Source organism: Neodothiora populina, assembly GCF_041146345.1.
Source record: "Neodothiora populina strain CPC 39397 chromosome Unknown canker_contig_9, whole genome shotgun sequence".
NCBI classification, from domain to species: Eukaryota; Fungi; Ascomycota; class Dothideomycetes; order Dothideales; family Dothioraceae; genus Neodothiora; species Neodothiora populina.
The window spans coordinates 40,923-65,758 of NW_027191407.1; the positions used below are offsets into that span (position 1 = coordinate 40,923).

General features: G+C 51.7%; 14 protein-coding genes across 15 annotated transcripts; 5 read left to right on the top strand and 9 right to left on the bottom strand.

Moving 5' to 3' along the window:
- Positions 1 to 132: 132 nt before the first annotated feature.
- On the bottom strand, positions 133 to 2,221 carry AAFC00_007137 (uncharacterized protein; the record flags this gene model as incomplete). The annotated part of the gene is made up of 5 exons (XM_069348395.1): positions 133 to 800; positions 912 to 1,780; positions 1,879 to 2,012; positions 2,088 to 2,123; positions 2,180 to 2,221. The coding sequence occupies 5 exons, from the start codon at positions 2,219 to 2,221 to the stop codon at positions 133 to 135; spliced, it is 1,749 nt and encodes a 582-aa protein (XP_069201799.1).
- A 1,450-nt stretch (positions 2,222 to 3,671) lies between these two features.
- On the bottom strand, positions 3,672 to 4,817 carry AAFC00_007138 (uncharacterized protein; the record flags this gene model as incomplete). Its single annotated transcript, XM_069347196.1, has 1 exon — positions 3,672 to 4,817. The coding sequence occupies one exon, from the start codon at positions 4,815 to 4,817 to the stop codon at positions 3,672 to 3,674; it is 1,146 nt and encodes a 381-aa protein (XP_069201800.1).
- A 521-nt stretch (positions 4,818 to 5,338) lies between these two features.
- On the top strand, positions 5,339 to 6,369 carry AAFC00_007139 (uncharacterized protein; the record flags this gene model as incomplete). Its single annotated transcript, XM_069347197.1, has 3 exons — positions 5,339 to 5,432; positions 5,486 to 5,544; positions 5,599 to 6,369. The coding sequence occupies 3 exons, from the start codon at positions 5,339 to 5,341 to the stop codon at positions 6,367 to 6,369; spliced, it is 924 nt and encodes a 307-aa protein (XP_069201801.1).
- A 774-nt stretch (positions 6,370 to 7,143) lies between these two features.
- AAFC00_007140 (uncharacterized protein) lies at positions 7,144 to 7,474 on the bottom strand (the record flags this gene model as incomplete). The annotated part of the gene is made up of 2 exons (XM_069347198.1): positions 7,144 to 7,193; positions 7,258 to 7,474. 2 exons carry the CDS (start codon positions 7,472 to 7,474, stop codon positions 7,144 to 7,146), a joined length of 267 nt encoding a protein of 88 aa, XP_069201802.1.
- A 682-nt stretch (positions 7,475 to 8,156) lies between these two features.
- On the bottom strand, positions 8,157 to 8,735 carry AAFC00_007141 (uncharacterized protein; the record flags this gene model as incomplete). Its single annotated transcript, XM_069347199.1, has 3 exons — positions 8,157 to 8,323; positions 8,399 to 8,525; positions 8,577 to 8,735. The coding sequence occupies 3 exons, from the start codon at positions 8,733 to 8,735 to the stop codon at positions 8,157 to 8,159; spliced, it is 453 nt and encodes a 150-aa protein (XP_069201803.1).
- Positions 8,736 to 9,087: 352 nt separating this feature from the next.
- On the top strand, positions 9,088 to 10,187 carry AAFC00_007142 (uncharacterized protein; the record flags this gene model as incomplete). The annotated part of the gene is made up of 2 exons (XM_069347200.1): positions 9,088 to 10,101; positions 10,182 to 10,187. 2 exons carry the CDS (start codon positions 9,088 to 9,090, stop codon positions 10,185 to 10,187), a joined length of 1,020 nt encoding a protein of 339 aa, XP_069201804.1.
- A 458-nt stretch (positions 10,188 to 10,645) lies between these two features.
- AAFC00_007143 (uncharacterized protein) lies at positions 10,646 to 11,762 on the bottom strand (the record flags this gene model as incomplete). Its single annotated transcript, XM_069347201.1, has 2 exons — positions 10,646 to 11,650; positions 11,715 to 11,762. 2 exons carry the CDS (start codon positions 11,760 to 11,762, stop codon positions 10,646 to 10,648), a joined length of 1,053 nt encoding a protein of 350 aa, XP_069201805.1.
- A 659-nt stretch (positions 11,763 to 12,421) lies between these two features.
- On the top strand, positions 12,422 to 13,655 carry AAFC00_007144 (uncharacterized protein; the record flags this gene model as incomplete). 2 transcript variants are annotated; one of them, XM_069347203.1, is made up of 3 exons in its annotated part: positions 12,422 to 12,499; positions 12,552 to 13,294; positions 13,352 to 13,655. In XM_069347203.1, 3 exons carry the CDS (start codon positions 12,422 to 12,424, stop codon positions 13,653 to 13,655), a joined length of 1,125 nt encoding a protein of 374 aa, XP_069201806.1. The 2 variants fall into 2 exon arrangements, with proteins under 2 accessions (XP_069201806.1, XP_069201807.1); XM_069347202.1 differs by having other exon boundaries at positions 12,458 to 12,499.
- A 203-nt stretch (positions 13,656 to 13,858) lies between these two features.
- Positions 13,859 to 14,485, bottom strand: AAFC00_007145 (uncharacterized protein; the record flags this gene model as incomplete). Its single annotated transcript, XM_069347204.1, has 2 exons — positions 13,859 to 14,234; positions 14,313 to 14,485. 2 exons carry the CDS (start codon positions 14,483 to 14,485, stop codon positions 13,859 to 13,861), a joined length of 549 nt encoding a protein of 182 aa, XP_069201808.1.
- Positions 14,486 to 15,296: 811 nt separating this feature from the next.
- Positions 15,297 to 16,820, bottom strand: AAFC00_007146 (uncharacterized protein; the record flags this gene model as incomplete). The annotated part of the gene is made up of 2 exons (XM_069347206.1): positions 15,297 to 16,616; positions 16,680 to 16,820. The coding sequence occupies 2 exons, from the start codon at positions 16,818 to 16,820 to the stop codon at positions 15,297 to 15,299; spliced, it is 1,461 nt and encodes a 486-aa protein (XP_069201809.1).
- Positions 16,821 to 17,106: 286 nt separating this feature from the next.
- Positions 17,107 to 19,275, top strand: AAFC00_007147 (uncharacterized protein; the record flags this gene model as incomplete). Its single annotated transcript, XM_069347207.1, has 1 exon — positions 17,107 to 19,275. One exon carries the CDS (start codon positions 17,107 to 17,109, stop codon positions 19,273 to 19,275), a length of 2,169 nt encoding a protein of 722 aa, XP_069201810.1.
- A 146-nt stretch (positions 19,276 to 19,421) lies between these two features.
- AAFC00_007148 (uncharacterized protein) lies at positions 19,422 to 20,837 on the bottom strand (the record flags this gene model as incomplete). The annotated part of the gene is made up of 1 exon (XM_069347208.1): positions 19,422 to 20,837. One exon carries the CDS (start codon positions 20,835 to 20,837, stop codon positions 19,422 to 19,424), a length of 1,416 nt encoding a protein of 471 aa, XP_069201811.1.
- Positions 20,838 to 23,179: 2,342 nt separating this feature from the next.
- AAFC00_007149 (uncharacterized protein) lies at positions 23,180 to 23,838 on the top strand (the record flags this gene model as incomplete). The annotated part of the gene is made up of 3 exons (XM_069347209.1): positions 23,180 to 23,389; positions 23,446 to 23,491; positions 23,555 to 23,838. 3 exons carry the CDS (start codon positions 23,180 to 23,182, stop codon positions 23,836 to 23,838), a joined length of 540 nt encoding a protein of 179 aa, XP_069201812.1.
- A 152-nt stretch (positions 23,839 to 23,990) lies between these two features.
- On the bottom strand, positions 23,991 to 24,738 carry AAFC00_007150 (uncharacterized protein; the record flags this gene model as incomplete). Its single annotated transcript, XM_069347210.1, has 2 exons — positions 23,991 to 24,388; positions 24,459 to 24,738. The coding sequence occupies 2 exons, from the start codon at positions 24,736 to 24,738 to the stop codon at positions 23,991 to 23,993; spliced, it is 678 nt and encodes a 225-aa protein (XP_069201813.1).
- Positions 24,739 to 24,836: the final 98 nt, after the last annotated feature.

The window sequence follows — 24,836 nt, forward strand, 5'->3', positions numbered from 1 at the left end:
GCCGTACTTCCCTGTCCCCGACCTCGTACTGTCTTTCCTCCCTTGTCTACGTCTCGTCGTATAGCTTAGACCCATATCTACGTACTGATCTTTATTCCTGACTCCGAACCCTGACAGTGATCCACTTTTGTTTTATTCCCACATAACACCCCGACACCGCGCGGCTCCACAGTGACAGGACACTGTTTGTTTCTTCTTGCCGCCGCTGCTTCCCAGAGTCCTTGTTGCTGAGTTGCTGTTAACAACATTGCCTTTACTAGATGCAGCAGCAGCAGCATCAGCAGCGCCGGTACCTCTTCGTCCTGATCCTCGTTCCCACATCGCCAAATCTTCGTCTTCTATGGATGTATCATCCTCGTTTACGTCTTCTTCTTCATCATCAACATCCGGATCAACATAATCAAAAGTCAACTCCTCCCCCTTCTCGATATCCTCAAGCGCGAAAAACGCAAGATCGTAGATCCTTTGATCGGATTTATTGTAACTCACCGTGAACAATCTGCAGTTTGGTTCGCACGAGTGGTTGATGTAGCGCGTAGGCCCGCCGATCAGAGTAGAGTCTGCGACGTAACAGTCTTTCTGGCGTGGGGGTCCGCCGTCTGAGAAGGCGGGGTATTCCGACTTCGCCTCTGCTTCTTTGTCGTTGGGGTCCGAGATCATGTGTTTGTCGAGCCAGAAGAGATAGCTGGACGCCGACGTCTGGAGCGTTTCTCGGCGGTCGGCTTCTTCGTCCGTGATCAATTCGCCTAGGTATTTGTCTATAAATTGACCTTTTCGGAGCGGCTCGAGGGCTCGTAGACCTGTCATAAATGATCAGTCGTGAAAAGCGAAGATTTGATAGGAATTCCGTGGGGTTTTTGCCTCTAATGAGGCACCAAACACTGTGGAAAGTGGCGTGCGCCGGAACTTACCAAACCCTCGATTCGCAGTCTTGAATATCTCCAGATCAACTTTCCTTCCAAACTGCACATTTCGCGTCTTGCATTTCGGGCCACACCGGCACTTATGATTGCACTCGTAAATCACATATCGCGACTCCAGATAGAATCTGTCGAGACAACCAGCCCGTGGGCCCGTATTGATGTATGGAAACCTCTTCGGTAGACCCGTCGTATCTGTTGATCTATCGACCAAATAAACTTCATAGATCGCTTGTTGCGACTCGGTCATTGCCTTTGAGGGATCCGGCTCGGCATATTCCAAGCAGTCACATTTCTGGGTATACTCGCAGCCGCGCCGTGCTCCCATGTCCGGCTTGCATTTACTGCAGCCCAGGATCGTCTCGTCATCCATCTTTGACACGCCTTGCCCAAGAACATAGTCTTGCACCCAACGGAAATGCAACGACGGCGTTTCCAAATCGAGATTGTTACAGAAGGTCAATTTCGCTGGTCCGGGCAGCCGAGAAATCTGCTTGAGGAACACCAGACGGATCTGCCATAGAGCTGCGTAGACGGATGTGTTGCTTGCTTCGGACAACATTGCTGCATCGGGCAACGATGACACGTTCATGATGTGAGGAATTGATGGGTCAGAGACGTGGCTTTCCTTCGCAATGAGATGTCCTGCTTTACGCTGTAGAATGCCATTGTAGACTTCGTGTCGTGCAGATTTGCTACTAGATACCGATGAATAGCTGCTATCCTTGCTATAGCCGCTCGATGCAGATGATGATAGATCGCCATCATCGAGCAACTTGCGTTTGCGTCCACCCTTCCTGTCTTTGCTGTTATTGGTGTTGTCGTTTTTGGCATCATTAATAGGAGTGGTTGGAGGTGGTCTGTGCGCTATATCAGAATCGCATTGTCGCGACAGAACATAAACAAGAAACAAAATGGGCTTCCCGGATCTTTACCATTGAAAAGGAATGAGACATACCTAGGTCCGGACAATGCTACTTTGACGTAGTCTTGCACCAGATGCAGACATTCACGTAATTCCTTGAGAGTATGCCACGAGATGACCGCGTTGTCGGGGTGGTTAGAATGCCATCTGACGAGGTATTGCTCGTGCTACATCACGAAAGAATCAGTGTTGTGCACGGTGAAATCTAAGCGCTGTATGATGCTTGTGATAGCTAGACTCACCCCGTGCAGCCGTCTATGGCAGATGATGGCATAGACCTGGGAAACGAGTTAGAGGTTGTCATGTTTCGCGTATAGATAATCTCGGTCCCTACATTAGACGGTGATATGCGGTAATCTAAGAACGAAGGCGACATGTCTATTGATCAGAGATGACTTTTATGCAGGAAATAGACCATGGATTGCGATTATATTGTGTTAAAAGTGAAAGCTCAATCAGTTTGATAGGTCACATACAGTTATTATCTTATAGGCTACGATTGACCTATAAAGTGATAGCGAGAGTTTGGCAAAGAAGAAACACTCGGACCAATTCACTGCTTACTAAACGACTTGTTATACTCGGCACTTTGGGTTTTGGTTTTCTTGACAACATATTCTATAAATAGCTTAATATATACCGTATTACTACTTAATATCTCTGGCTTTATGTCAGGGTTCAGAGTCAGGAATAAAGATCAGTACGTAGATATGGGTCCAAGCTATATGACGAGACGTAGACAGGGGAGGAAAGACAGTACGAGGTCGAGGACAGGGAAGTACGGCGTTGAAGCCACGAGTCAGGAGTATAGGTCACGTGACCTATACTAACTCAGGTGTCACGGTGGTCAACGACCAAACCGTGACATGCCAGGATCTATCTACAATGAAATCATGTGTCGTGTGTACTAGCCGACCAATAAAGCTTTGGCGAGGTTTAGATATTGGTGTAGATGGTCATTATAGCCTGTCTAATGACGAGTATCTATGACTCGGCTGTTGAACAAATGTAGTAAGGGCTGCTTACTATAGGTCACGAGATGCGCGTAGCGTGCTCGCGTTTCACTTGCAACTGCTGCTCGGGGTAGTACTTCAGTCCATAAAGAACACACCTTCGTCCGCCGAGTCTTTTGCAATAGGCGGCGATGTCTTCTCGGCGATAAAAATGCTAAAGCCAGAGATATTAAGTAGTGTCACGGTTTGGTCGTTAACCACCGAGACACCTGAGTTAGTATAGGTCACGTGACCTATACTCCTGACTCGTGGCTTCAACGCCGTACTTCCCTGTCCTCGACCTCGTACTGTCTTTCCTCCCCTGTCTACGTCTCGTCATATAGCTTAGACCCATATCTACGTACTGATCTTTATTCCTGACTCCGAACCCTGACATGGCAACACAGCCTTCCGATTAGCGCACTATGGCGAGGAGGGTCGTTAAGAGCCGACGTATATGGCAGCAACGGTGACGATAGGCAGTCTTGCACTGCTGAGTCTGATCGGCAAGATGGAGGAGCGGCAGCATGGCCGGCACGTCGCGCATCCCGTCCGCGATGTGCCGTCTTGCGAAAGGCCAGCCGCAGGGGCACCGAACCGGTCCGGACAGGGTCGCCCTACCGTCTGTGGTCATAGTATATATTATGGTGTGTTCAGCCATACCCCTACTTGAATAGGGTCATTGGTGGTTCTTTTGGACCGTTGTAGTCTAGGGGTACTGGGCACCCTCCAGAGCTTTACAAAGACAGCTAATGTGCCTGACGCTTGTCCGTGAAGCTGGGCTAATCACAAGATCCTTGGATTTCGATTGAAACGTGCTAGCGAATGCTGCCATCAAGTCTTTCTCAACTTGTTTAATGCAGCCGCAACGCCATCGCTCAACGGATCATCCGCTGCTTTGCGCTTGGTTGATAAGGTAGAGACGGGCGGCGGCACCTTGAGAGACTCGGCGGCGGCGGCTTCAGCCATGGCCATGGCCTCTTCTTCGTCAGGGTCATACTCATCAGCCAGTCTGGTTTCAGGTCTTTTGTCTGCACCAGATCGAGCTGTAGCTTCATCGGGCACCGCAGGCTGCTCAGCGAAGGGTAAAGCCGAACTAATTCCAAGGCGAGCGGCGACCTCGGTGTCCATTTGATGCTCAGGCTGGGTGGTGGTCCTCGAGAGGGTGGCTCGGCTATTCTCTCGCGTCAGATCACGCTTGTTCGTTCTCCGTACTCTGAATGGCTCGCGCACAGCTCGACACCAATCCTGCACCTTCTTCTCGCCCCAGCCTGCGATCAGCGATATGTCTTCAGGCCGAGCATTGACGGCTGTGCGAAGGCTTCCGAAATTGGAGATCAAGCCCACAGCGTCGGTTTTGTTAATGCTCCTAGGTACAGTCACGAATTCAACAAGCTTATCTGAGTAGGACAGTGATTGCTGCGCCTTTATGCTTGTCGGGGCGGCGTGTTCGCATGATTTGAAGAGTTCAAGGTAGCGTCCGGCTTCTTGTGCACTCCATGTGAGTATGACAGTGACGTTGTTGATCAGCGAGGTCTTGGAGAGCTCTTTCAGAGGATCCTCGTGGTTTTCGATGTCTACCATTACCAGAGCAATACGGAGTTGATATTTGCCGGCAAGCGAGCGGATGCGAGAATAGATGTACTCGGGATGCAAACGATGATATTTGAGTGACAAGAACAGAGCGCATGTGGTGGCACCGAGAACAAAGTCGGCAGGGATGTCCGAGTATTCCCAAGGCATCGAACGAATGTTGTTCAATATAGGATTACCCTTTTGCCGTGGTGATACGAGGATGGACGAAGCCGCAGCGCGAGATGGCAGAGGCTGTGGTTTGGGTTGTTGCACTGCCTTGGAGGTGGCATTACTGGACGGCGTTACACCAGATTGCACTCGAGGTGGTGGCAGTCTGGCGCCATTATCGGCAACCTCAAGCGCGGCGCTGAAGTCGACATCGTCCCCACCGTACTCGTCGCCCATGTTGGTCTAGCTATGAGATCGGGATGAGCGCCACGGTTGTGAAAGATTCGCCGCACCGAGGAAAAGTGGTGGCGAGCTGGACCGGCACAGAAGACCAAGTACTTTTCAGAACCGCAACTTTGAACGCGATTGACACCTTCACGCTGTTGACCACTCTCCACAAGACTACTGTTTGATGAAGTGGTACCAGGATTGCTATGGAGAGCTTCCTTGACATCGCGCACTGATCATCCAAAAGGTGTTCCACTAATTAGTGATTAATTACCTGAAAGCTGCGGGGGTTTGCATCTGCATCACCGACCACTCTCCGCATTTCAAGCAACAATAACTTTACCTACCAAATGTGAAATTATCAGTATTATTCTTGACATCTGAACTTCCAGCATTTTTGTCGTCAGATCTCTTCCAAAAAGCGCGTGATATGAAAATGCCCACTGTTGCTAGTAGCAGTCGTTCCCTTGTGATAACAGAATAAGTCACAGCGATTGTACATTTGACTGGCGGCCAAAGTATACCGCAAAATGTTTTACGACTTGAACATAGAGTACAACGCAACGCTGCGGGCGCCTCTTAGAGATGCAGAGCTATCGAGGACACTGTCCTTTGTTTCGGAAAGTCGGTACTCTGTAATGATCTAGGTCTTAAATCGTGTACTGACTATGCTGCAGTGGGCTACAACTGCGTCGCCTTGAACCACACCATCTCCGGCAAAATCCCCGCCGACATAGTTCGTCGCTCCCTTTATCTTTCGGCTCATGATGTGGAAACTAACATGGAACAGTCTTGTGTAATTCCAGATCCGCTCCCCTTCGCTTCGCCTGCCTCATTGACAATCCTGCGCCGCTGCACGCTTGTCCTCTCGGAAGCCGCCGCAAACAATCGAGTCGCAGCATTATCATCCAACTACGACATCCTCGCGGTACGACCAGTAGACGAAAAGACCTTCCAGCACGCCTGCAACACGACCGACTGCGACGTGATATCCCTCGACCTTTCGCAGCGCCTCGGCTACCATTTCAAATTCAAGACCGTCTCGGAAGCAATCAAGCGCGGCGTTCGCTTCGAGGTGTGCTACAGCCAGGGCGTCACGGGCGAGCCACTCGCGCGAAGGAATCTGATCAGCAATGTGACGCAGCTGATACGGGCGACGAGGGGCCGAGGTCTGATTGTGAGCAGCGAGGCGAAACGCGCTCTCGGCTGTCGCGCGCCTTGGGATGTGGTCAACTTGGTTGAGGTTTGGGGCTTGCCGCATGATCGATCTCATGAAGCAATCAGCAAGGAAGCGAGGAGCGTGGTCGTCTCCGCGCGACTGAAAAGAGAGAGCTTCAGAGGAGTGGTGACTGTGGTATACGGTGGGCAAAAGCCTGCGCCCTCTGAACCAGCGCAGAAGCACACTACGAAACCCGCGGACAAAGACGATGCCTCTAAAAAGAGGAAGGCAGAGAACTTGACTGACAGCGATACCCTCGGAGATGGAAAGCCAATATCAAAGCGAGAGCAGAAACGAAGAGCGAAGGCTGCAGTAACGACTCTACAGCCGACAATTGGCTAAACATGATGGACTATGGTCACCCATGAAGAGTGCAAACACTATCGCAGTCAACTCCGCCGAGGTATCATTTTCAACCCTAGGAAAATGGACAAGAGGCACGGCACGCATGACCATGGACATCACATCATCGATCTTCACAACGCACATGATCATCGGCCTGGTCTCGACGGACGCCAACATAATCATCCCCGTCGCTGCCCTGCACAAAGGCATTATGAAGCTCGTCCGCTTTGCGCTTGCCCTTGGCTTTTGCACTCAGACCGGATCCGTTGGCTCCGTTCGGCGTGCCATCATCGTCCATCTCTTCATCATTCAGCATCTCGAATTCATACTCGTCCCGTACGCCGCGTTGTCGGCGTCGGCGCGCAAGGTAATATCAGATGCTCGGCGATACGCAGGGTATGATACCAGTGCTGATGCTCCGTGGATCCAGTCACGTGCGGGGCCCATGGACATGAGTCTTGTCATCTGAATCACGACACACACTGGCTGGCGAGACTTTTCAGTCTATCATAACGGTTTCGTGATTGGATGAGATGAGAATCCCTTACTCGCGTATGGTTAAGATGATACAATGCTAAATGGGCAAATGGAAATTGAACTTTGGTAGGAATATTTCGCAACCTTGGCCTAACACCGTTCTGCTTGAACGCGTATCGAGACAGGCACTGCTGCCACGCGAATTCCACCAATGTTCACATATCATGTATGGACTCGTTACATAGCCGTGTGAATCATTGCTGAACTCTGAAAATGCATAGATCCAGAAACACTCTATTGAACTGGCTTCTTTCCAAGCAGTTTCTTCTTGAGTTTGGCAACACCTATAGTAGAGAGCATTTATCAACATCGAGCGTTCAACATAGTCATGCTGTACCATATACACACCTGGGAGCAAGCTATCATGCGTTTCCTGGCTGCCCATTAATCGATCAGCATCGCCCTTGTCGCCTTTCTTGAGCGCTGCCATGATCTCCATGCTCTTAGCACGCGCCGCTTGTGCTTGAGGTGAAGTCATGGTCTCTGCGTTAGCGACGTTTGCATTCGGCGCATGTGTCCAGGGATTCGGCTCCCAACCCTCTATTGTGTTGCCTTTTGAAGCCATTTCAGAGATATAAAATGCGGCTAATGGGGGAGACTTGCGAAAGTGACAGGGACTACTGAGTGCAATGTAAGGTTGAGTAGGTACAAAGGTAATAATGTGTGTTCTTATACCTTTGTAGAGGGCGTCCACCGCATCACTGAACCTTATTCTTCCTGGGTCAACTACCCCGCAGGGACCGACTTCCGACCTCGGGTAGGTATGCTTCCTTCGTGCTAGTTGCACAGTTGTAAGTTTGTGCTACAGATCCACCTCGCCTAATCTTACTGCGCAATCCTGCGTCGCCCCGGTATGTCATTCGGGGCACAAGCCGTCCTCTGTGCGCGTGGCTATGATACAGATGCGTACTCTTGGCGAGTGATATTTGTGCCACTTCAATCAACCGACCCGTAGTCATGGGGTACGGAGGGCTCAGACCTCCCTGCTGGATCTGCCGTGGGACGACTGGAGAGTCCATTCGGTCAAGGCCACTCGCGCGGAGATGCTCTCGCGCTCGCTTGCTTCGCTTCATGAGTGTGTGTCTAGCGCAGGATAGACAAAAGTAGTCACCTATCCACCCGGAACATGCTCATCCCAGCACACAAAAGTAATTCGCCGAAACATATGTCTTGGAAGGGCACTTCGGCCAGCATAGGAGACGAGGGGGTAGGTTCGGCGTGGAGACATATTAGCCGTCGCGATGTGTCTAGAAGAATTTCCACCAGCTTCGGTCTCTCGACGACGAAGAGACCTGATGAGCTAGAGGATCCACAGGGGAAACACCGGCAGCTGAAGTCGCGGCAGTGATCGTCTTGTGCTTCTCATTCGATTCGATCGTCGCGTGCAGCTCTGATTCCAGTCTCCGGAGTTCCTCTACCCAGAATCAGCCTTGCGAAACTTGCGCCACGGCCCATCACGAGGCTGGTTGGGTGGGTGTGCCTTGCTGACCTTCTTTCTCTCCCTGCTGCTCCATGAAATCCAGCTTCGACCATGTCCAGTATGTGATTTGATATGTCGCCCAGGCCATGAGGAAGACCTTGGCGATGGGGCGGCCGAAGGACTTGTAGAAGTCGCGCTAGAAAGAAGTAAGCTATACAGTCTGCCATGCTGGAATTGATCGTCGTACATGAGGGTTGCTAGCTGGTGGTGGTGGCGGTGGTGATGATGGAGGCGTGGGGGATTGGTAGGAAGGTCCTTGATTTCTTCGGATGACCGAGGTCGAAAACCGCGAGCGGAAGACTCGTAGGCCGGCAGGGGCGGAACTCCGAGCAGCTGTTGTGTTCATTGTGATGGGTAAGAATCTGATGCAGTACGAGGGGTATGTCAATTCATCGAGATGAGATGTTTCTAGTAGTCGCTCACAATCGAATCGATGCTCGGAGGTCGAGATTCACTCTGGCGAGTCATATGCCCGAGCGGACAGGAAGCGGCACGAGTAATGACTACAGGACCCCCGCTCGCTACTGCGCTGCAGCTTGAGCTTTATTGACAACTCCCTCTGCTTCGCTACTACAAAACATGGACAGTTGACGTTCCAGTCTTCCTGTCTCCGTTTCATAAAGAGGGTTGACACTTAAAAGAAACAGAAACCGAATGTCTCTCGTCTTGCGCCCAACGACATCAAGAACCCCGACAAAATGGCCGAAAAGACAGCAAAGTACCGCACGGAGATCCAGCAGATGATGTTCGTCTCGGGCGAAACAGCAGAAGCGACGCCCGAAACCACGAGTCTGATCGAAGGCATAGTGCAACAGCAAGTCATCGAGATGCTGACGCGAGCGACCACCCTGGCCGCGCGCAGAGGCGTGCGCAGCATCAACACCGACGACCTGATTTTCCTGATCCGACACGATCGCGCCAAAGTCTCGCGCCTGCGCACCTTTTTGAGTTGGAAAGACGTGCGTAAGAGCGCCAAGGACCAGGACGAGAAGGGCGGCGCGGGAGGCGGAGGTGATGACCTGGGCGATATCCTCGACGGCAGCGGCGCCGGAGCTGACCCTGCGCTTGCTGCCACGGGCGTGGGTCCGTCGGTGGGCACGCGCACCTCAAAGACGAAAAAGGCAAAAGTCGGCTTGCCCTGGGACGTGGCCAGTTTCTACAGCGAGCAGGTGCCGGAGCGAGAAGATGAGGAAGACGAGGACGAGGAGGAAATGACGACTGCGACGCTACAACGTCTCAAGAACGCCGACGAGCGCACCAAGAACATGACGCCCGAGGAATACCTGCACTGGTCGGAGTGCAGACAAGCGAGTTTCACCTTCCGCAAAGGAAAGCGCTTTCGCGAGTGGGCGGGTTTCGGCATCGTGACGGACAGCAAACCCAACGACGACATTGTTGACATCTTGGGTTTTCTGACCTTCGAGATCGTGCAGACGCTGACCGAAGAGGCGCTGCGCGTCAAAGCCGCCGAGGACCTGCACAAGCGAGAGATGGGCGGCGAGGACGGAGCCGGAGGAGGCGCCGACGAGGGTGAGAAGAGAAGAAAGAGACGGCGCACGGAAAAGGGCCTCTTTGATCCTCCCGAAGAAGCAAGAGCTCCCGTTCAGCCTAAACATATCATGGAGGCTTTCCGGCGCTTGCAGAGACCTGAGATGAAGAGTCGTTATATGGACCATATCCCTGGAGGACCGAAGAAGCAGCCTCTAAAGCTGGTGAGTTTCCTTTCTTGCCGTTGTTTTCACGTGGGCTTGAAGATGAAAGAAGGTGAATGCTGACCATGTGAACACGACAGATCTGAGCCATGTCGACTCCTGCTTCCTTCTCGTTACTTACCCTCTCACAGTCAACGATTATAATATCTTCTTCTTTGGGTTGCATTCCTTCATTTTGTTTCGTACGGAATTCTTGTTTGGCATTGGTTTTAGATACCCGTTACAGGAGCACAGGCGCATTCCCCGGTTCATATAGCCTTCGAACCATTAGAAACATTTCTCCTCCTAGTCAATGAACGCATTATGATAGCAAGAGGAAAGAACAGACGACCGGAACAATTGGTCCACCAGTAGCAAAAGCAAAGACTCGAGCAAGTAATCCAGAAGAAAGTAGCCAGTTCCGAGCAGAAGACTTCTTGGAGAAGCCATCATATTAATAAAGTAATGATAATCATAACACGTCAGACGGAGTAATCGCACCTGATGTCGACCTTTCAACAGCCCCCGCGAACATGCCAAATGTGGTGTAAAGTAGTCATATCACTCAATCATCGCCGCTGTCGTCGCCATCGACAAAACTACCGTCGATGCTCCCTTCGCCGGCGATGCTCGCCTGCAGGCTCACCGTGCTCCCCATACGTTGCAGCTTCATGCGCTTCCGCAACGGGGTGCCGTCATCGTCGTCGTCGTCTTGATCATCTCGCTCTCTCTTGTCCGACTTTGTGTCTATCTTGGGCGGTTTCTTCGAGATGCCGTTGGCGGACTTGCCGTTGCTGCCCTTGGACGGCCTATCGCCCTTCTTGAGGTTTTCTTTCAGTCCCCTCTTGAGCACCTTTTTCCGGACATTGCCTGCCTTGTTGTCGTCATCTTCATCGTCACTCCTGTTGCGACCGCTGCCCACCGGCGTGGCGCCTCGGCTTCCCGCGGGTGATCCGACGGAGCTGTTCGCGTTTGCTCGCGCGACGTTCCTCGCCGCTCCTCTGCCACCTATGCCCAGACATTTCTCCAGATGTTGTGCGAAACGCGTGATGAGCAGACTTCGCTTGCACGAGGGACATGTATGCCAGGGCACGTATGTGCCTCCCTTCAGCCTCTCGCCGACCTTGGCTGCCTTTTTGTCTACCGGTCCACCAGTGTTGGGCTGATTGTCGTTCGCTGAAGGCGAAGGAGGAGCGGTGCCGTTCTGCTCCTGGCTGGCAGGTGTGCCATCTTGTGACTTCCCGCTCTTGGCCGCATTCGATTCGGCCTTTAGTCTCTCGCGTTCTTTCTTGGTTGGCGGCTTGTCGTTGCCGGCGACGGGGAACGGGTTCCCATAGATGTCAAAGTACGGTCTCGTCGACCAAGGTATATGGGTGCAGTACTGGGTACTTTTGCCCGGATTGGATTGTGCGAGCGGAGGATCGAGGAGGCGCGGAAGGTTGCAGGATGGACATATCGGCAGTCGGGTCGTGGGATGTAGTGTTTGCAGCAGCTTCTTCTCGCGACAGTGTATCTGCAGCACGAGGTCGTGCACGACGCTGAACAGAGTCTCGTTCACTATACTCTCCGTCTACAGTGGTTTCGAATCAGTAAGACAGGGTTCACGAGATAATAGTGCTCGTCGGGGAAGATACCAATGCAGCCGCATCCACTTTGGCACCTTGCGCTTTATCTCCAGACATTATCCTACAAGGCCCCCCAACTTGTCGCGAAGATGTCGCCTCAGATCATCGAATGGACCTTGTGCGGCGCAGGTAGGTGGCGAGGAGGAGGCAACGGTGATATGAAAAATGAAAGCAGGACAGGCGGAAGAAACTTGTCGAGGCTACAGTAGTATCGGAAAAGGTCTAGTAGTGATTGCTTGTATATGTTCGATGAAGCAATCAAGGTGAAGTACCTCTATCCTCTGTTTGATGATGGCATGTGAAGAAGGCCGGGGTCGGGGATATCGGTGACGGGGGTGCTTTATTAACTTTGCGGAGATTCGTGCGCAAGGCCTGCTCTGTCAGCTGTGCTCAAAAGCCCAGATTCCGTAACAGAGAACCACCATCTTCGTCGTACAGTATGCACCCGTTAAGCCCCATCTCTATCTGCTATATGATGAACACCGGAGGCTTAGCCTGGAATAGGTTTGGCGTTTCTGTAGGTGTAGATGAGTCGAATCTTGGGACGTCCGTATTGTCGGTCTTTGAAACAATCGGGCTTTGAAATAATGTCATCGAAGACTTCGGCCAATGAAATTGGGTCTTGCGATACGAGTACCAACCATGCGTGTGATATCCACATAAGCCTAGAACAGCTGTCCCAAAGCCGAGGATATGTATAATCATGAGCTCGCTCGATGAACCTATCGACGTCTCCACTCGCGAAGACCAACATGGAGACCAAAGCGCCCACTAAAGTGTTCACGGCTTGCAAGGTACCTCGATATCTCAGCTGACATTGTTGATTTTTGTGCTGAATGACCTCAGTCGGTAACAAGCTCCGACCGAGCGATAGGAGCGCGTCGAGTCGCTGCAGGTGAGGCGACACCATGCTTCAGCATCTACAACGAAAGGTTTCGTAAGATCATTGGGGAATCCCCTACTTTAGCGATCGAGATAGAGCTAGCCTATCCTTTTGCCCACGAAGCAGGGGTCTACCTACCAGACCTTGACAAGATTTTTGTGACAAGCAATCAGTACCACGACACCACCAGCGGCACCACTGCCATCGACATCACGGAGATAAAGAGACAGTCTTCTGATGGACAATGGATCCATAAAAAAGTCGAGCGAGAGCGGCACGGTATAGCTCTCGCCAACGGAGGCGTTAATTACAGAGACGGTGTCCTATTCTGCGATCAAGGTGACCACGATACACCATCTCGGCTAGTCTATGTGCATGCGACCCTCTCCGATGAGCCGAGCATACTGCTTGACAACTACCATGGAAGGTCATTCAACTCGATGAATGATGTCGTTGTCAAATCGGATGGCTCCATATGGTTCACAGATCCAATCTATGGCTTTGAACAGGGCATACGACCTGAGCCACAGCTTCCATCTCAAGTCTATCGTTTCGATCCTGCAACCGGCGATGTGCGTGTCGTAGCCGATGGATTTGGACGCCCCAACGGAATCTCGTTCTCACCGGACGAGGAGACTGTATATATCACAGACACAGAATGGATTCATGGAGACGGTGACATAAACCACACGAGAGCATCGACCATGTAAGTCTCCGTTGAGACCATCAATCATCTGGCCAACACTGACAGATCTCCACGCAGCTACGCTTTCGATGTCATACTTCGTGGTGGAGCTGACTTTCTTGCCAATCGGCGCGTCTTTGCCATGGCAGACGCGGGTATCCCTGATGGTATCAAGTGCGATACTGATGGGAACGTCTATTCTGGGTGTGGAGACGGCCTCAACGTCTGGGGGCCCGACGGCACTCTTCTAGGCAAGATGATCGTGCCTGGCGGCGTGGCGAACTTCTGCTTCGCTCGTAAGGGAGAAATCTTGTTGTTGAACGAGGATAAATTCTGGGTAGCTGCGATCAGTGAAGATGTCCGGGGCGCATTGCTTAGATGAAGATCGGAGTAGACTGACAATATTCGTAACTACAGCTCGGTATTTCGTGTCCAAGATACACCAAAAGAATGAAAAGAGAAATGTCAGGGAATGATTGATGCACTGTGAGTCTATTTGTTCCAAGTAGATCTACTCGAGGTTTCAGAGCTTGCGTGACACAAGAGCCCGCGAGAAAAGATCTGGATAAAACTGGAGGTTCACATTCAGACTTGAGGTTCAGCATTAAGCAGCGTGCTTTGCGACGAGGTTGGCGTCGTAGCAACATCCTTCTCCCAGGGCTTCTTGCGCTTCGGAGCATGACTGGGGGTGGACTGTCCTTCAAGAACAATGTCAGGAATGTCCTTAATGCCTGGGATTGGTTTGCCTTCTGCGATCAGTTGGCAGATCTCAGCAAATGAGGCTGGGTGAGGGGCGCTGCCGGCAGGATCAGAAGCCTGGGTGTGATTAGGGGCATCTTGAGGAGGTTGAGGTTGTGAGATCTCATTCACAACAGGTCTCGAAATTGGCTGATTTGAGCCTTGCGCTCGCGCCTCGGTCCATGCAAGATAGCCATTGAAGTCGGGCTTTTTGTCGAATTTCCTAGTAATGTATGTTAATGCTGAAGCGGCGGTGTGGCCGATCGAATGTGTGTTTGATATCACAAATGAATAGGCATACTTAGCAAAGTAATAACATCTCACTCGCAGTATCAGACGAGAAATTTGATCAGCAGGTGCAGATGCTAGAAGAGAACGCAGGCCAGCCTGGAATTCGACATCATTCTCCCAGTCGTAAGTGTCGAGTTGGTGGTAAAGCGCGGTGGGATCTTCAACCGCCACAGCTTGACTCATGTCTGACATTTGTAAGGCGTGACAATAAGTATTCGTGTTATTACACTGAACAGCTGATCAAGACTCGAATGTGCGAAGACTGGATGAAGTGCAGATTTCAAGCCTTATATGTCTGCTACCTAATCTAAAGTGAATGTTTACCAAACGGTATGTAACTATCCAGACAGCTTTCAGAGGATATCAACTCCAACACATGGCTGGCCCACGAGATGTTGCGAGGTGCAAGGTGGGTCAATTGGTGCATGCGCGGGGTGATGGCTAAATATCGGATAAACAAGCGGACTTACACAAGTACGGAGACTTCCTACAATAGATTAATTATGCAGCCAACTCTAATCAAAGTCGCATCATTGATTCAACCACGAGAAGATCAAACGTGGAGTGTCGGGGTTACTTATGTCACCGATCTAAGATCTGCCGACATACAGTACAAGTATGGTATGAGTCATGTCAGTCTTGTAGCGTGAGTCATGTAAATAAATGATCTCGGAGATGGATTGATGATTGGAACATACGAGATGAATAGCATAAATGGTTCTAGTGTTCATTGGTCATTGGTGTAGCGCATCTGAATGCGTGGAAAGATTTCTGCCCAGCTTCATGAAGGATCCAGCTCGAGGAAAACATGGGGATGGATAAAGAACTTTTCTTTCAGACTAGGTAGCAAAACATAGCTTTGCTGAGTCTATATCATTATCATACTCTCTAAAACAAAACAGAAATAACGCCGCCAGCACCTTGCCAATGATGACCGTCCCACGATCTATCATATATACACCTCCTCTCTAGCATCACACACACGCACGACCCTCTAAGCGGTACGCATCTCCTGCTGACCATCAGTGCCTTCGATGTGTTCCGAAGTCCTGAAAACAGCCTGCATGGCATCGCCGAGGATGTTCATGCCCTCCTCGATTTCTGCCTCGGTGATGATCAGAGGAGGCACGAACCTCAAAGTGTTAGTGCCGCAAGTGATGATGAGCAGACCCCTTTCTCTGGCAGCGGTGACGACAGGCGTCGGGTCCTCGGAGAGCTGAAGACCGAGGATCAGACCCTTGCCCCTGACCTCCTCGATAACGTCCGGGAAGCGATGCTGTAGCTTTGCAAAGTGCTCGCGGAAGACTTTCTCTTTCTTGTACACACCCTGCTGGAGCTCGGGATCCGAAAGACGGCCGACGATGTAGTGTGCCAGACGGGAGCCTAGGGGGTTACCGCCGAAAGTCGTGCCGTGGTCGCCGGTGACGATCTTACTCGAGACGTCCTCGGTGACAATGGTTGCGCCGATGGGAAATCCGTTGCCAAGTGCTTTAGCAGTGGTGATGATATCCGGGTGAGCCTCTTTAGGAAGAGAAGAATGGGCCCAGAAAGTGCCGGTGCGAGACAGACCGCATTGGATCTCGTCGTAAATGAGGACTGCGCCGACCTCGTTACAGCGGCGACGGAGAGCAAGCAGGAACTCGTCGGTAGCAACGTTGACACCGCCCTCTCCTTGGATTGGCTCAATGATGACACCACATGTGTTCTCTGTGACTAGCTCGTTGATCTCGTCGATCTTGTTGTAATTGCCGTATCTGAAGCCGGGCACCATTGGTCCAAAAGGCTTCTGGTACTTAGGATTAGGAGTCGCCGACAACGAACCCATTGTGCGACCGTGGAAAGAGTTATGAAACGAGACAATCTCGACCTTTTTGCCTGACTCATCCGTCATCTTTCCATACTTGCGCGCAAACTTGATGGCGGCCTCGTTAGCCTCAGAGCCGGAGTTGCAGATGAACGAACGGGCAGCATCGTGCATCGCGCCGCCCTCAATTGTCTTCTCGACAAGAAGACGAGACAGCGATCCAGTCCACGGATTATGGTACAAGTTCGAAGTGTGAACAAGAGTTTGCGCCTGCTGGGCTAGCAACCTAGCCATCTCGGGGTCGCAGTGACCTAGAGCATTGACAGCAATACCAGCGGTGAAGTCGAGGTATTTCCTGTTCTCCACGTCGTAGAGATAACATCCCTCCCCTTGCTGGAACATGGGCGCAGGCCGGACGTAGGTGGGCACCATGTACGGTGTCGAGGCATTGACGAGGCGGCTAGTCTGCGAGTCCGAGGGCGGGTCCGGTGTCGCCAGAGTAGCATCCTTCTGCAATGGGAGTCAGACCGCGTATAATCAAAAAGGATGAGGGCCTCCAACAAGTTATTTTACCTCGATCGAGTTCTTCAAGCCTTGGGGCAGGTTCGAAGTGGCTGCCGGGGTGGCGTAGCTTCGACGAGCAGTTCGGATCACTGACTGCCTCGAAGACTTGACAGAAGCGCTCAAGCGCTGTGCACCAATGCGAAGAGACATGATGTCTTGTTTTTTTTTGGGGAGATGGTATAGTAGTGACTTTTTGAAATCGCGGAGTCACAAAGTACAGCAGAAGAGATATAGTCGGAAGCGACAGGCCGAAGTTAGGGCAAGAGACGGCCAGGGCAGACTTTCTTCTTCGAGCAGGTGCAGCCAGAAATCGAGTACTTATATAATTAATTATTTGTCCCATTCCATCGTCATCAAATTTTGCCATCATCAGACTCGACCACAGCTATTCCGTGAATCAACAAGGAGAGAGAATCTGTAATGTCATGGGATTGAAATGAGCGCTCCCAGATTCGTGGCCGATGGACTCTGGCAGTGTCTCTGTCCCTCCTTCTCCTCTTCTCTGTCACAAACAACAGCTAGAAGAGCTTCATCTTCGGCCTTGTCCAATGGAACCAAGAGCCGGACGACGGGGTATAGACAATGCGCGACGAGCGCAGCGAAACTCGGCGTGAGTCGTGCGGAGGCGTCGGAAAGAGCAGGAGCAAGACCAGGAGGACTACAAGGGCTACCTCGACTACCGCGACGAGAACTGCAGCAACGAAGACTACCCGCTACATACCAAAGACGACCTTCGTCCACCGCTCGCCGTGAAGCGATGGTCCATCATGACCCTAACACCACCTTCTACCACCCCTTGGCCGCCGCTTCTGCTGCCTCTGTTGATTCCTCCTCTCCGTCATTCTCCAATAATCCCATCTTCGACTCATTCACCGACCTCGACCCTCAGTCTTCTGCGCGGCCACGACCTCGTTCAGCAGCCTCTGCTGAGGACCGAAAAATAAAGTACGAGACGACAACGGGCATCAGGAAGAGCGGCAGCAAGAGGGAGCTGAAGCTGCACGACGAGTCGACGCCCATTCTTTATGATATGGCACGATACGCAGCATCGACGGGCGACGCCACACGAGCCAGGGCCATAGTCGAATTCCTCGTGAGCGAGAGGAGAGAAGAACCGAATGCCCGACTCTACGCCGTCCTGATTCTGGCCAACCTGAACCCCCGACTCGGCGCTGCCTGGCGCGTGGCCGCGCTGCTGCAAGAGATGGGGACGGAAAATATCAACATGGACGTCGGGATCTGCCATGACGTGCTCAAGGTGCTTGCTGTCCACCTCGACTATCTGCTGCGTCAGGACGTCCTGCGGTACATGGAGAAGCGCGGCTTCGACTTGACCGACGACGGCCAGCACGACGTCGCCGCTGCTCTGTTGCGCGAGGGCCACTTGGAGATGGCTCTGCAGCACATGGAAGACATGACTCCGGCGAACATCCACATCCGTCCCTGGCTGCGAGACTTGGCGACATATGTCATGAGCGAGAGCGGAAACTACGAAGACGCCCTCGACCAGATCAAGACTCAGCTGGCAGAGGGAGACGGCAACATCTCCAAGGCAGTCTGGTGGAATCTGCTCGACAACGCCAGTTCTGCCTTTAACTATTCCGTCACGCGCTACTGCTGGATCTCGCAGGTCGAGCCGGGCTACATCAACCCCTCGGCCGGTCTCTGTCTGAATGTTCTGACAACTGCCGCCAGGGCGGGCGACCCTGATATGGCGACCGACGTCTTTCATCTTCTCGGCAAGCGCAGCTCTCTCTTTCTTCCAATCCACTACGAGCAGCTGCTCACCGCCTACATCAACGCTGATCCTCCAGATCTACGCGCCGCCCTGTCCGTCCTGACCATCATGGCCTCGGTCAAGCTCGAGCCCAACGCCATCTCCACGAGACCTCTGTTTCTATATCTGCGCGACAGACTGGATGCGCGTCTCGAAGCCTTTGACATGCTCGTGCAGATCAAAGCCTCTGGGCGTCCAGTGCCGCTGGCCGCGTTGAATGTCATCATCGAAGCCCACGTCACCGCTCCCGGAGGTGTGGTTCTGCAGCACGCCATGACAATCTACAAGGCCATGCACGAGTTCGCGCCCGACCAGGGTCCCGGCGCGCCTTTCCGTCCTTTCGCAGACGTCGAGACGTTCAATCTTCTCTTGCGCGGCACGTGTCGCGACCCTTCCCCGGACTCGTTCAAAATGTCTCAGTTTCTCGTGTCCGAGATGCTGGCCCTCAAGATCAAACCCAACGCACTGACCTACGACCGCCTTATCCTCAATTGTCTGCGTGCTAACCTCGCCGACCACGCCTTTGGCTACTTTGCAGAAGCAGAGAGATTGGGTTTCCGACCCCGACGCACGACGCTGCACGACCTCATACGATATCTCGCCTCGGTCGAGGACCAGAGGTGCTGGGATCTGCTGCAGTTCGCCAAAGATTGGGGACTGGAGAATATGAAGATGAAGTCGGATATCGAGAAACTGTGGAGCCAGCCGGCTCTGCTCGACGACATGAAGCGCAGGGAGGATTCGGCGAGGGGCCAATTCAGCATCAGGAGTCGAGAGACAAGGGACCACGACGATCATGACGAGAATGCACATGGTCACTTGATCTGATCATCTTCTTCAGGTTACTGATATAATATTCGTACAATTACATTCTATAAGGTAAGGTGTGATCCACGATACTCGCGCGGGCTCATCTTCTTAGTTGTCCTCGTCGTCTCCAAAGTGCGCTTGGGAATTCGTAAAACGACGAGGCCTCAAGCTGCCACTGTCTCTCGCCTACAAGCCCGCCTCCAGGTCTCCACAACTTCATTGCTAGGCTCATATTTAGTCGCAGAAGCACCAGTCCACTGCACTTCCGCTGCATCGGTTCCATTCGATGAAAACTCAAACCTATGTATCCGACCACCCACCCGCAGAACAAAAGATCGCAACTTCGGCATTCTAGCGACAGCTTTGCCAGCAACGATATACAAGTCATTCATCATCTGGGGCCGCACGGAAGTTCGGAATGTGTTGGCGGGATGGTGCATTCGTGCTGGGATCTGGGCTGGTCGCATCCAGTCCGAAAGACCTTCATAGGCTTCTGCGTCTGGGTCTACGTTCTCTTCGGAGGCTGGCTCGGTGGGGTCGCGCTCGATAATCCACTCGCCGCTAGGTGTGCAGGACCAGATGTGGAGATCGAGAGTTTGGAGGTTGGGCCATAATGACAAGGCTTCCTGATCAGTCGTCGGAGGGCAGTAGAAGTCGGTGCTTAGGACTGCTGTTATGGACAGTGATTCCAGTTGCTGGGAAAATGCGTGCATGCTCGCACTGAAAGAATCGACGCCATCGGTCTTCGGTATTACTGGGGGACTGAAGTGCTGGTTTTCTGGCACCACACCTGGATAGTGCAATCTCATGTTGACGAGAGTCTTAGACTGTAGCGTCAAAAGACTCTTAGCGAAGTCCTGTCGCTCTCTATTCCGGAGATCAAGATCCTTGCTTTCTCGATCACTTAGTTCAGCATCCAGCTTGCGCAACCGCGGCAAACTTTGCATTATAGCAACGACAGCAGTACCCGAGATCAAGCGTACCCTCTTCTGACCAAGCACAGCAAGCTCCACAATCGACGAAAGATGAGGGAGATCTTCCGTAAGTCGCAAATAACTCGCTCCATATCTGCTTTCGAAGATATCCTCGACTTCTCCAAAGTCCGCGGACATCTGGCGTTCTTTCTTCTTGGCCATGGGCATGTGGATGAAGTCACTCTTGGAGATTGCTTGCACTTGCAGTGCGAGTCCGCCGCGCCGCGATGTGCCTTTGCCATCTGCTTCTTCGCCACCATCTTCCCACGATCCCAATGTTTGCCATAGATCTTTTAGTGTTTCGGTGAAGACTTTGTTATTTGTCTGTTTATCCGTCTCGGATTCAACTTCCCCGAACTTGTCACCCTCGTATTCAGGAAGTTGAACAGTCAGATCAATGCTCCGAACCGCACTTCGGCGATCATAGGTCACGGTGTTGCGTAATTTTTGTAAACGCTCTGCATCGTAAAGTCGAAGTTCTCGAAAAGTCAACGACTCGACCGCGTACTTCCACGATTGTGATATAGACGCATAACTCGCCAGAGGTTCTTCGAGATGCGATGCGATTATAGCAACGATGGAGTAGGGCAGATTATTAAACGTCATTATGACAAGATGGTATCAAAACAGAGATCTTTCATCACATGGTTCTGCTGCTTTGGGGTTCCGGTAACGATAGAGTAAAAGAAGAGGCGAGGCGATGTGCAACAATAATATAAAGGCTCGACGTAACCTCTATCCGGGCGTTGCGAAAACATTGGCGTTCCGAAAGCCGTCTGCGCGAGATCAGCCATAACTTCCCGTACCTCGCTCCTCACCACAAATAATCTCGCCAATGGCCTTTTTAGTGCTATAGGTCTCTTGAACATGTTTTTCTGCCTACCAGCGTCCGGGAAAGGGCGATCTTAGCAGGTCAAGAGGTCATGGCGAAGCGACGATTTCTCTGTGCTTTTAGACATAAGTATTCCTAACACGTTACAATAAGCTAGGCTTGATCTGAAACATACTCTATAGTGTTCTCTACCGTTAAGCCTGCTTGACGACCTCCAAGTAGACTTTACGCTAACAAATGTTCTATAAGATAAGGTTGCAAGGGTACAAAGCGGGCTGACATGAATTTGCAGGACAAGGCTGCGGCGATAATATCACAGAAGCTGGAAAACAACTGGCAGGATAAACAGCAGACTGCTTGTCAGACCCGCTGATAAGCGGCATACTGGCGCCGCGGGCCGTTTGTAATCCGTCTCCGCTGTCGCGCAAGTCTGCCTCCCGGACTCAGCTGCTCGTGCCATATTGCGCAAAGGTCTTGTACGTCAAGGCCCGGACCCTCCTGGACGCAAGACGACAACTTGCTGCAAGTGTTGTCACTGTTACAAAAGCATTGCTACAAAAATTGAAGGGGCACCTGTGTAATCGTAAGCTTTCCGGAAACTGGACAGTCGCCGATAACTTATCTTCGAATGCTTCTGTTTACAGAATGTCCTTAGAGAAATTGGAGTCTAGAATGGTTCTGAGTGGTGAAATCGGTCAGGCCCTTTTTCACGTCTCTCTGAATCCAGAAGCCTCAGAAACAATCTGTTTCATTCACGGTCTGGGAGCCATGCACATGGAATGGAGGGATGTCGTTGCAAACATCAAAAATTACCATATCATCATGGTTGACATCAACGGTCACGGGGAGTCGTCACACTTCCAGCCATACACCATTCAAAGCGCGGTCACCAACGTAGCGGCGACGATAAGCAAACATGCGCGTGGAGGCTCGGCTCACGTTGTCGGTCTCTCGATCGGCGGTTTTATTACATTGGAGCTTACCCAACGATTTCCCACGCTGGTCAACAGCTCATTTGTATCGGGTGCTACGCTTCCAAAAGGTCTGCGTAGATTCTTTTTCACACGGCCGACTTTGCTTTGGGCGGTCGATGCTTTGCAACTATCCCTGCCCAAATCAGTCTATTGGTGGATATCTGAGATGCAAGGACTACGCAAACATGAAGAATTGTATGAACACGCAAAGACAAATAGGAAATGGGAGGTGTTTCGGGATATGTTACTTAGCGTGGAGAAGGTAAGCGAAGATGGCATGCGGCGCATCACCACGCGCACGTTGGTCGTAGTCGGAGGAAAGATGGATGCCGTGGAAGGGGCAAGAAATATGGCTCTGCTCCTGGGCGCAGATTGTGATGGATCTTGTAAGGCCTACGTCGTAAAGCACGCAGTGCATGCATGGAATTTACAGTACCCAGAACTATTTGCGGAGGGCGTAATAGCATGGGTGGAGGAAGCTGCATTACCAGCAGGCTATGAGCAACTATCATAGATCGATCGACACTTTGTGGGGACCAATAGCGAGTGGTCTTCGAGCAGTTTTGATTTCAGCGAAAAGCGCCGGGCAGGGATACCTCAATCATTCTCGGAGCAGCACATGATCAAGTCTGCGGGGCAAGCTGTACAAAAGTTGTATACGTCCCACAAACTCGACCTCGATATATGTTATGTTATGTTATGTTATTCAATCTAGCTATGCACAGATCTGACGTAGTCATTGACCTTACACTATACTCTCGTTGCTTCCCTAGACTCAAATTCGCCCCCAAGTCAGGTTTGTTACGAGTGTGACAGGGATAGTCACTCGGTGAGAGCACTATTAGAGATGTTGTTCAACTTGCGCGTGAGCCGCAAATATGCGCGTAAATTTACTCTCAAAAAACGTTATCGTGGCCCTGACCACCACCAGATTCGGCCGCCATCCGTGTCCGTCGACCGGCTTTCCCGTTTCATTGACTTACTGCCAGGTTAAATGGCAAAACTTCGGCTATCATTCGATGATATCAGCGCAGCCAACCCAAGTGTTAAAGCTGAACAATTCATATACCAGGACTCCCTTCCGCGCTACAGTAAGTCATTCGGAACGCCCTCTTTCGAACAGAAGGAGTGATTATCTAGAAATGGCGTCAAGACGTATCACTTCGGTAGCTAGCAGGGTTGGTCTGGCCTCATCGTGGCGAGCGGCTTTCACCGCACGCACTTCGCCCTTTCGTATTGCATCAAGTCGCGTTACATCCTCTTCTCCAAGTAGCAGCTTGCGCGTCGGTGGTTCGCAGATCAGATGGCACACTACTGCTGGTACGAAGTCTAAGGTCTACAATTTCGAGGACGTGAGTGATGGAAGCACGACTGATGCAATTGGAACTTCAAGACTTATCAATAACAGGTCAAATCACTAAGTGATGCGCCTGATTCAAGCAAAGTTTTGATCGGTCAGCGAAAAGAAGCTTGAATACAGACGGGTATCACCGTGGTATCACTAACTAGTCACATAGATGTCCGCGAACCAGCCGAGTTCGAAGCGGGCTATATTCCAGGAGCCATCAACATCCCCGTGAGCTCCGCGCCAGATGCCATGTTTATGCCAGCCGACGAATTCGAGGACAAATTCGGGTTTCCCAAGCCGAAAGCCGACCAGGAGCTGGTCTTTTATTGCAAAGCAGGTGTAAGGAGCAGCGCTGCTGCTCAATTGGCTCAGCAGATTGGTTATCACAATGTGTCCGAGTACCGAGGGAGCTGGCTAGATTGGCAGAAGAACGGAGGCAAGACGGAGAAATAAATACCAGCATCACGGAAACATTTTTCGTGTTCTAATCGACTGGGCATGAGAGTATGATCGAGAACCCTGATGAGACGCTACAAAACATCGTCCTATATTCCCGCCCGCAGCGTATAGTGGCACCTGATAACTCCAGTGGTGGTGCGGCCCTATTACTTCAGAACATTCCTGACCGCAGTCTCCATCCAGAGCTTTGTGTACTGTCTGTGTAAGAACTCGATGAAAGGCGGCATTGGCTTTCCCTCTGCTTTGCCCAGTCCTTGATAGAAGCAGCTCTTGAGTTGGAACTCAGCCACGCCTTCGTCCTTGTTGACCTCTGCGCGCATCTCGAATAGTCCGTCACTGGGTCGAACAGACTTGTCCAAGGGCGAAGCGCCGCAGCGCACGATAATTGACTCAGGGGTGTGGGCGATGACTTCGAAGTGGTCGGTGATTTCCATACCGACGGGGTAGTTGGACTCTTGAAGGTCCTTTGTGTCCCAGACCTGATGAGCAGTCTTGGGGTTGCTACGGTACTTCTTTTCTAGGTAGTGGCGCTGGTATGCGTAGCCTGTAATGTGTCAGACCATGCGAGAAGAGCTTCTGCGATTGTGCAGCAAGGTAAGATTAAAAGGACTGACCCCAGCCTCCCCAAACACCGGCGCAGAACTTCTCGGCCAGCTTTCCCTCATTCTCCAGATACTCGGGCTTGATCTTGCTCAACGGCACCTTCTTGACGCAGACATCAAACAAAGGAGGGTTGTTGTCGGGATTGAAGCGTGCAAACCAGGTGCTTCCTAACAGGGAATCGTTGGCTGATACCGGCACGAACTTGGAGCCGCGGGTCAAGAACGCCCACGTTCCTGCTGCTCCCACAGTGCTGTAGCCAGTCAAGGCAAGAAAGGTCCTGATGACGCCCATTGGGGATGTATGTGCTGAATCTGATACCGTGAGATATTGAATTGAATTAATAGAGTCCCCAAATTCACAGAGAGCTTTCAATCCTCACGCGACGCTGC